The sequence below is a fragment of the Brachycentrus maculatus genome, unplaced genomic scaffold (assembly GCF_059751285.1).
Source record: "Brachycentrus maculatus isolate JH-2025_06_01 unplaced genomic scaffold, ASM5975128v1 h1tg000310l, whole genome shotgun sequence".
In the NCBI taxonomy this organism is placed as follows: domain Eukaryota; kingdom Metazoa; phylum Arthropoda; class Insecta; order Trichoptera; family Brachycentridae; genus Brachycentrus; species Brachycentrus maculatus.
In genome coordinates this window covers 719,275-730,241 of record NW_028281060.1, presented here as the reverse complement: position 1 = coordinate 730,241, position 10,967 = coordinate 719,275, and the positions used below count along the sequence as shown (strand labels likewise).

Here is a 10,967-nt window from a genome sequence, read left to right as displayed (position 1 = left end):
TTTTCCGTTTTACCACAGAATTATCCAAGATAGAATGGTCAAAATCTTCCATATTTTATATGACTTTTAATATCACCGAAATATAATCATATCTTAATTATCAAAAATAGACTTACAACATATTGCAAGTGATCCCTTAACGATAAATCGCAACTTTAATTTTCTTTAAACCCTACATTTGACGTAATTAAATTTTTGCTTAAAATACCATTTTAAACTGAAAAAATTAAGTTTTTCTTCGAAATAAATATCTAAATGGTTTTGAAAATAAAAGAGTTATTGAACGGTAAAGAATTTAAAAAATTATAAAAAATATTTTTTTAAATTTCACTCACATATTCTAAAAAAAGGTCAACATTATTCTTTAAAAAAATTCATTGAGCGTGGAACTCGGCCTATCGCGTACTCATTTGAACGTTTGAGATCTCATCCTTAAATCAGTCAATGATTCAATTTTCAATTTCAATTTCAATTTATTCAACAAAAAAATAATATATACTTAACAAACAATATTCAAGGCGTATATATTAAAAGTAAGCAAGAAGACTTAAAGGTGTAGAAGAATCCCGCTTCGGAAAACTCCTTCGGACACATGGAACAGATCAATATCCAATGCGATATTGTTCAACATAGCGGTAACTCTTCCTACAGGCATAACCATCGGCAGGTTGGTCCTGTGTATAGGAATGTGAAACAATCTATGTCGACGCTGTCTTAGGCAACTATCGGGAACATACAGACCAATGTTCCGGATAATTTCAGATAGGATAGGTCGTAAGACCTTGAAATGTCCAGACTTCCATATTTTTCTCCATCTATGTTGATAAATCAATAAAAAATCTTGTTGAATAAGATTTTTATTCATTGCCCTAATTTGTATAATTTTTTTATCATTTCGTATGATATTGTAACACAGAAAGATGGTCACCCTAGGCCCGTCATTCTGGGATTAGTCAGAAGCCTGCATTATTTGATATTTAAGCGGTCAGGACGCAACCAACTGAACAATCTCTGTAAGTGTTTCCACCGACTGTGTCGTACAACAACAGTTTGAAGTACTCCGCGGCGGGCGACGGACGCGGAACGCGGTTTGACAGGTCAAAATTGAGACCATAGATAAATCGACACGTTCTGTTTTTATCTTGGTACCTACACAAAAATAATCATGTCGAATCTCGCGAGTGTGTTGTTTCTGATGTCTTTCGTTATTGCGTCGTCCTGGGGGCACACTTATCACTTGGGATCATGTCCGGTTGTGGAGCCAATGCAGGGGTTTGAAATGAACAAGGTAGGTACCATATTTTGTACACTGAGTGCAGTCGAACCGGGATGTAAGAAAACCCTTTTTTTACACTTTTGCCACCCCTGTCCTAGAATGACAAGGTTCCAACTTGAGATAATTTGCATTAAGATTCAATTTGGCAATTGACATCTCAACATAGACGAAGAAGAATATAGAAGTCTGGGTATTAACAGGACTTACGACTGTCTTAGGCCGGTTAATACACATAAATGCATATATTTATATATATATATATATATATATATATATATATATATATATATATATATATATATATATATATATATATATATATATATATATATATATATATATATATATATATATATATATATATATATATATATATATATATATATATATATATATATATATATATATATATATATATATATATATATATATATATATATATATATATATATATATATATATATATATATATATATATATATATATATATATATATATATGTATGTATATATATATATATATATATATATATATATATATATATATATATATATATATATATTTATATACATATATATATAAATATATATATATATATATATATATATATATATATATATATATATATATATATATATATATACATATATATATATATATATATATACATATATATATATATATATATATATATATATATATATATATATATATATATATATATATATATATATATATAAATACATATATGTAAATATAAACACATATACAATGTATATTTAAACTTTGAGCAATTACGTGCTAAATGAATATATATATATATATATATATATATATATATATATATATATATATATATATATATATATATATATATATATATATAGAAGCCTTTTTTATGAATTTTCAGGTAATTAAACATCGTTAATATAAATAATGTAGTAAAAAAAAAAAAATTTTTTATTATTGGCATCTCTCAAACAGTAATAAATCAGAAAGAATGTCGCACATAAATTTGGAAAGCCAAATTTACATAAGTATAAAAATACTACCTTCGACTTTGGGTTTATAATTCTGTTTCGCTTCGAATGCAGGGTGCATTTGAGGGGTGCATTTGTAGTGCATTTGAAGCGAATGAGTAATAAAAAGTGCAATGAAAACATTTTAATGGCTCGATTTTGACCAGAGTGTGTTTACCTTTCCAGCGTCGATAACTAAATTGTTACCAGTTACCTTGAGTTATTGAATGGCGTTTAAAATAGGTTTGTTCGTTTGTTATTTATAATATATATGTTATTGTGTTTCAAATCATTTATACAATAAACTATTGTATTTTATAATAATAAGGAACAATGTGTTTGGCTTTTTCTAGTATAAATGTATATATTTTGACTATTCATATATGTAAATGATGCAATATCTTACACAAACAGTACGCCAATATTGGCTTGACATTCAATTAACACTTGTCTTTGTGTATTCATGTATTTAACAGCACAAATGTAGGCATCAGGGGCATGGGATAATCAATTAAAGAAAGGAAGCTTACATTTCTTAAGATGTTGGTCCACAGAATTCCCCTTTTATACGAATTCGAAATAACACGGTGCTATCGAAAAAAAATTGCCACCATTCTTGATGTGTTTTACATCATAAATCATGTATAAATTTGGGTGAGTTGTCTTCGGGTATTATCTTTAGCTCTACCCGATCGAGTTTCTCCAGGGTATGCTTGGCTACAATAGTTTAGAGACTAGAAGGAATGTGTATTTATTTGATAAAGCATTTTTATCGATTGTTGCGCGGTATGATCGACAATCCTGAAATTATCCGGAACATTGGTCTGTATGTTCCCGATAGTTACCTAAGACAGCGTCGGCATAGATTGTTTCACATTCCTAAATACAGGACCAACCTGCCGATGGTTATGCCTGTAGGAAGAGCTACCGCTATGCTGAACAATATCACGCTGTACATTGATCTGTTCCATGTATCTGAGGGGCTATTCCGAAACGAAATATTTTTCAAGTTAAAAGGAAAGAGCGTTAATTTAAAGCCCTGTATTGTGTTTCTACGACTAATTAAATAGTTAACGAGAGTTCGTTTTAAATACTGTTTTTTTTTCAAAATTATTAAACTTAAAAACAGGAACAAATTTTATTGTTGCCAAATTAATATTTTATTTGAAAATTTCTGCATATGTCCAATAGTAGTTTTAGTAGTCTGCCTAAACAGACCTTATAGATTATTTACCGTTCTTTAGTAGAATCCATATTAAGATATGGAATTAAGTCTTGGGGACATTCGACGAAAACAAATTTAAAAATTGTTCAAAATCTGCTATATTTAATAATAATAAAAAAATGTACCCAGTCATATAAATAATCAAAGGGACAATCCAATCTTGATATATAAACTTTTAAAATTACTGCCGGTACGTGGAATATTGTGGATGAGTATCATCGTTGAACAACAAACTAGACAAAAATATCGAAATCTTCTAGTACACAACCATGATACACGATTTACACACAACGAAGGTTTGATAGTCCCAAGAATTAACAATAAATATGGGAGTCGAACACTGCAATATATTGTTCCGAACATTTTTAATTTGTTGCCGACGGATGTTAGAGGTCAAAATAAAATATGGAACAAAAGCAAAATAAAGGAATGGGTAAATGATCAAGAGTTAATTTTATGAAAAATGTAAAATGTTCTCTCTTGTTGTGTGTATATTAGGTTACAATCGTTAAAAAAAATGTATTAAAAAAAGAACTCCACCTACAAGACACACAAGGTGGCTTGGTGGGTCTCTGCAAAAAAATCTTTTAAATATGTTTAAAATTGTGATTTAAATAAATGTATACAATTTATGTTAATAAAAAAATTAAGTATTAATAAATAATATTTTTGACATTCAACTGAGAAAAAAATAATTTAATTTAATTGGATTGAATTATGTTCACAGATGCTGGGAATTTGGTACGTGATTCAGAAGACGTCCACAGCATCCCACTGCCTGACGTACAACATTACCAGGGGCGAAGAGCCGGGAGAATATGAACTGGAGCAGGTATCGCAGCACTTCATCCTGGGACTGACCCCTCTCAAACACGACTACAGGTATACCGGAGTGCTGACCATGAACGATGCGGGAACTCCGGCCAAGATGAGAATCAGGTTTCCCTTAAGTAAGTGTTTCTTTATTATATAAATAAAATATGTACAAAAATGTATGCTGCATCGTACACGTGATATATGTAAGTGAACATCAGAGAGAGAGCGTGACAAAAGAAATATTTTTATTTACGGTTAATGCCCTTAACATAATATTCTGGGCGACTCTTTTAAATTAAATTGCTTTTGTATATGTATATATATATATATATATATATATATATATATATATATATATATATATATATATATATATATATATATATATATATATATATATATATATCTCCCCCTCTGGGAATCTAACCCGGGACCTCCAGTACGGTGACCGAGCGTGCCGACCATTACTCTACAAAGGTGGACACATAATTTCAATTTACTAATTAAAATAATCTGCCCTTACTGAGATTTCCCGTGCCGAGAGCACATTTTACAATATTTATATATAAAACCATAAAAAAGAAAAAAAATTATGACATTAATCAAATTACGACATTGCCGAATGATGCGATCTTTTTCAAATTTGCTCACTTCCATTATCCATTTATGAATAGCTCTTTATACTTAGTTCCCTTTTTTAATGACTATGAATAATAAAACCGGTTTTGTTCTTTATTGCATAACAATCAAAGTTTTTGTCCAGAAGGGGTATGTGTTAGGTTTTGTTTGATGTGTTTCTGTGCATCGAGTCTTATTTATTTATTTATTAAACGGCTAATGCCTTTGACATAATACATTTTTACAGTATCTAATATAACAATACAATAATGAATACACCAATAGAGAAACAAAAAGTCTTAAACATAAAATAATAATAAAATTACAAATAGTAAGCACTGGTAAATACACGTCTCCATCACACACTATATATATATATATATATATATATATATATATATATATATATATATATATATATATATATATATATATATATATATATATATATATATATATTTATAATATATAACCAGGTCTACCACAATATTAAAGATTATTCGTGAATTTTGGACACCCTGCAGAATGTAATAATGAAAAAAATAAAATTGTTTGAATCTCTTATTTAATGCATTGTAATATTATATCTGCTTGAATGTACTATTAAATCAGCAAAACGGATTTTCCAGTATCATAAAACTCCAACGGTTTACCGCAATATCCTTGTCCGATAACAAGCAATGGTTTGTCTTTTGTAGATAATACAAATAAACAAATATCTCTCCCTATAAAATATATACAAATCCTGTTGTAGACCACGAAACCACTTCTTGCATTTAATCCTTTGACTTCCATAGTCCAGACGAATTAAGTTTATTATTTTCTGACATCTCATTAAAGATGAAGAAGAATATGAAAGTCTGGGCATTTTCGGGGCTGAAGACCGTCATAGGCTGGTTTAAGTGATCACTTTACACACGTGTAACATTCACCAATTCTACCCATTATTAACAACCACACTCTCAAATTCTTGGAAGTTCTATATATATGAACCAATTTAGAAACCTTATTCTTGAATCACTAGAACTTCACTAGAGACATCTATTGGTGAGATGTAAAGAAGCTTTTTACCAAGCAGAAACTCTTATATTAGTATGTGAGGTCCGAATCCTGGATTATAATCACACACATGAGAAACGCCAGAAAATACCATTTTCATTTTTATTATCTAAGCTTATAATTTGACCAGATAATTTATTTACAACATTTGAGTGTGTCCAAATACTTGTACACAAAATCTGGATTATCTCCAATTACAGGAGTTATTTTCACATTATTTTATGACATCTCATCAAAGATGAAGAAGATAATCCAGATTTTGTGAACAAGTATTAGGACACACTCAAAATGTTGTGAATTAAGTATAGTTTACTTGAATATAAAGTTATCACTTAACCAGCCTTTGACAGGTCCTAAGCCCTGTAAATACCCAGACTTCCATATTCTTCTTCATCTATGTTGATATGTCAAAATGTAGGAATAGTACCGATTGTCTCGTATTTTTATTAAAGAGAAATACTTGTGTTTTTATTATTTACACAAATATTTCGATTTCGTACTATTTCTGTGAGCCTAAGCGGCTCATTATCAGAAATACGTATCAAATTGTGGAAGAGTGGGTTCGAACCGAGGATCTCTGACTCAAAAGACTCAGTGACACTAGCCACGGGACCACAACCCTTATTATTTTTATATGTTTATATCTAGTTTAATTTGTCAACATATCGAAAATAAATTTTAATATTTAAAATACTAAATTAGCGAGCTGGTATACGAGTATAGTGCTAGCTCGCTCATCCGAACGTAAATCGTGCAGCGGGTTCGGATTCGGATTACTGAGTGTTTTGAGAAAAAATGCGAGAAAAAAAGAAACCTCGGTTTATGAAAATGCTCTTCACTTTATATTTATATTTAGGTACTGAATAAATCATTTAAAAATTTAACATTATTAATTAAGCTTTAAAAAATCAGATATTTTATTTTGTACCAACGAACCTAACTGGTGTTCAAGGGCTAACTCACGCATTCGTCTCAAAATCTTCAATCCCTCAGTGTTCTGGACGACTTCTTCAGCCTAGTTGATGGCCATGCTGAAAGCTTTCACGGATTCAAAAGGTGGAATTTGTGAAACTGGCACCAGCTGCTCGCCGTCATGGAGCCGCAAATCGTTCGGATCGCAACGCTTTTCGGATTACGGAGCGTTCGGATTAGAGAGCTTGCACTGTAAATTCAAAATATATGTTTTAAAAATCTTTTAATCTTTCCAGGTGTTGGGGGCTCCGCCAGTTACACCGTGATGATGACTGACTACGAAAACTACGCCGCTATTTTCACATGCCAGAAGCTGACTTTTGCCCACAGACAGTCAGCTTCCATCCTCTCCAGAAGACGCGATCTGGACAAGTTATATCTCGACAAGGTTAGTTGCTCTCACACCTATCAATAAATATTTTGTCGGAGTTTTATTTGCTCGATCAAACACTGGATTTTCAAATTATATTTTTTAAAACATTTTGAGTGAGTCCAAATACTTGTTCACAAAATCTGGATTATCTCCAATTACAGGAGTTATTTTCATATTATTTTTTGACATCTCATCAAAGATGAAGAAGAATATGGAAGTCTGGGCCTTTACGGGACTGACGACCCCATGATGTGTGTGATTATAATCCAGGATTCGGACCTCACATACTAATAAAAGAGTTTCTGCTTAGTAAAATGCTTCTTTACATCTCACCAATAGATGTCTCTAGTGAAGTTCTAGTGATTCAAGAGCAAGGTTTCTAAATTGGTTCATATGTATAGAACTTCCAAGAATTTGAGTAGTGTGGTTGTCAATAACGGGTGAATGTTACACGTGTGTGATTACTTAAACCAGCCTATGACGGTTTTCAGCCCCATAAATTCCCATATTCTTCTTCATCTTTGATGAGAAATCAAAAATAATATGATCGCTTCATACACTTTGGTAACGTTCTGCCCATTACTGAACATGTGTATTGCATTAATTTTTGAAACCTGTATATGATATTTACCTGTATTTTTGTTAAGGTAAAATAATAATTAAATTTATGTCTGTATATATATATATATATATCCGCCTAAGTAGTGTAATGGTCAGCATGCTTGGCTACCGTTCTGGAGGTCCCGGGTTCGATTCCCAGGGGGGTTTAATAAATATAAGTGATTTTTTCACTCTAATATTTATTCAATATTGTAATATTAATATTATACTGGACTGGTACCTGAAGTGGAGGGCTGATCACCTTTCCTTCATGTGTAAATCGATCGAGATAACACTGCGTTTATATGAAGCAGTGCCCTATGCACCATTGGGGTGCGGTAAGGGTTTTATTATTTATTATATATATGCAATACAATTCAATACAATAAAACCCGTTTTTGATGAACGGTGATAGATTTGTTGTTTTTTTTTAAAGCATATCATTTTGTTGTTTTCCTTTCCCGCTTTGTATATTTAATATGTAAACATCTCAGGGAATATCAATTGGTTATTGCAGATTCGTTCTCGGCTGTCAGCATCCGGCGTGGACCCCTATGACCTCTCGATCATCTCCCAGAAAGAGTGCCCAAAGCACCCTAACGGAACTGCCAACGGGGTGAACATCGACATCGATCCCGACACCTTCTCCGCCCACAACATCGCGGGTGTGGTCAAAAAGGCAGGAGAAAAAATCGGTGAGTCTCGGACATAGAAAATTTTAAACTTGGTTATGTTTTTAATTTTTTTTTCTTTAAAAAAAATATGTATTTATTTTTATTTCATCATACACATAATTCTTCTTCTTCTCAAAACCCTTATCCACACCCGAAGGTGCATAGGGCACTGTATCATATAAACGCAGTGTTATCTTGATCGTTAACACATGAAGGAAAATTGATCAACCTACCGCTTCAGGTACCGTCCAGTGTAATACTGAATAAATATTGGAGTGAAAAATCACTTATATTTATTTGAACCCTCCCCCTCTGGGAATCTAACCCGGGACCTCCAGTACGGTTACTGAGCGTGCCGACCATTACGCTACGGAGGTGGACACATAATTTCAATTTACTAATTAAAATAATCTGCCCTTACTGAGATTTCCCGTGCCGAGGGCACATTTTACAATATTTATATATAAAACCTTAAAAAAGAAAAAAATTTATGACATTAATCAAATTACGACATTGCCGAATGATGCGATCTTTTTCAAATTTGCTCACTTCCATTATCCATTTATGAATAGCTCTTTATACTTAGTTCCCTTTTTTAATGACTTTGAATAATAAAACAGGTTTTGTTCTTTATTGCATAACAATCAAAGTTTTTTGTCCAGAAGGGGTATGTGTTAGGTTTTGTTTGATGTGTTTCTGTGTATCGAGTCTTATTTATTTATTTATTAAACGGCTAATGCCTTTAACATAATACATTTACAATATATAGTATCTAATATAACAATACACTAATGAATACACCAATAGAGAAACCAAAAGTCTTAAACATAAAATAATAATAAAATAACAAATAGTAAGCATTGGTAAATACACGTCTCCATCACACACTATCTGCGAGCAGCGAGAGAGAGTGAAACACAACGTTTAAATTTATTCATTATAACATGGAGAAGAAATGCTGAGAATGTACAGACTTCAAGGTGGATAACAATATATTAAATAAATCCATACTTTCAAAAGCATTGGCTGACATGTGAAGCCGCGGAATCGGAGGGAACATGGCATAGTTTGCATTTTGTAAAAATACTGCGAATAACTATTTTGCCTAGTACCTCTTCGACGCACGCTGAGCTTTATTTGATTTAGGAGGTCAGGGCTGTGCAAAAAATTGATAAGAATTTTATATAACAAGACCAAATCAGTAATTACCCTTCTATCACTTAGATTTATTAATTTTATGGTTCTATGCATGTTTCCATAAAGTATGCTAATTATGATTTGGTGTTGACTGGGAGTTGCTTTTTTTTGCTATGTGTAATTCTTAAATGCATATGTACGGATTTTTTGGATGTAGAGTTAAGTTGAGTAATGACTCCATTTTAAATATCTCTTTTATATTTAGTTTCTTTTTTTTTTTAAAATGACTTTATGGGTAATGGAAGCAGGTTTTATAACTGTATTGAATAATAATCAAAGAAATTTTGTCCAAAAGAGGTATGTGTTAGGTTTATTTGATATGTTTCTTTGTTTTAGATCTTGCAATTTTATGTTCTACATTACATTAACTAACTTCAGAAATGTGGTTTTGTTTGATGTTATATTAACATGTTTTATTATATTGTAATATTTTTCCAGGTGATGGAATTGAGTACGTAGCTGGAGCTGGCAAAAAGGTCTACAACAAACTAGCACATAGTGATGATGAGACATCTGCAGATATCAGGAAGGAACGAGAAAGCGAAGAAGCCGCAGATGTGAGAGTTTACGGAAGAAATGGACCTGACTCTGATGCCGAATGGCTTCCGTGAAGCTATCAAAGCAAGAACCAACTCCAAAGAACAAAACTGTAGAACAAAATCTACCAAAAATCAGTAGATGTACAAGAACGCTTAGTTATCTCAAAATGTGCCAAGTTTTGAACTGGTGTTATCGCTCTCTCACCTTCAATTTAAGCAGATTTTAGAACATAAAACATCATACAAATTGCCAAATATTTACATACATAAAATTCAACATCATACAAATATTTTTTTATAATTTTAGAATAAGGACCCATTCACGAACCTTGAGGTACCCCAACATAAAATGCCATGATTTTTTAGTATTTTTTTTACGTATCACGTACATATTTAAGACAAGATTTTCGATCAATTATATAATTAAAAATATCATCTATTGTAGATTACATAATATACCTTTTGTGTATAATTTTATTTTTATTATACTTATATGTGTATATGTGTGTAGATGAAAGACTCTCTAATATAATTTGTGTGCGTATGTTATGCTCATGGAATGCTCAATAAATAAAATAAAATAAATATGTTTTATTCTC

At 31.2% G+C, this 10,967-nt stretch overlaps 1 protein-coding gene across 1 annotated transcript; it reads left to right on the top strand.

Moving 5' to 3' along the window:
- The first annotated feature begins 1,002 nt into the window (after positions 1 to 1,002).
- On the top strand, positions 1,003 to 10,967 carry LOC148304632 (apolipoprotein D-like). The gene is made up of 5 exons (XM_088267939.1): positions 1,003 to 1,288; positions 4,248 to 4,470; positions 7,222 to 7,373; positions 8,476 to 8,653; positions 10,268 to 10,967. Exons 1-5 carry the CDS (start codon positions 1,166 to 1,168, stop codon positions 10,438 to 10,440), a joined length of 849 nt encoding a protein of 282 aa, XP_088124065.1. The 5' UTR covers positions 1,003 to 1,165; the 3' UTR covers positions 10,441 to 10,967.

Excerpts from the sequence above, each read along its gene's own strand:
- LOC148304632 (XM_088267939.1), top strand. The coding sequence starts at position 1,166 with ATGTCGAATCTCGCGAGTGTGTTGTTTCTGATGTCTTTCGTTATTGCG. Across the intron at positions 4,471-7,221 it reads GAGAATCAGGTTTCCCTTAA|GTGTTGGGGGCTCCGCCAGT; the intron begins GTAAGTGTTTCT and ends TAATCTTTCCAG. Across the intron at positions 8,654-10,267 it reads AAAGGCAGGAGAAAAAATCG|GTGATGGAATTGAGTACGTA; the intron begins GTGAGTCTCGGA and ends ATATTTTTCCAG.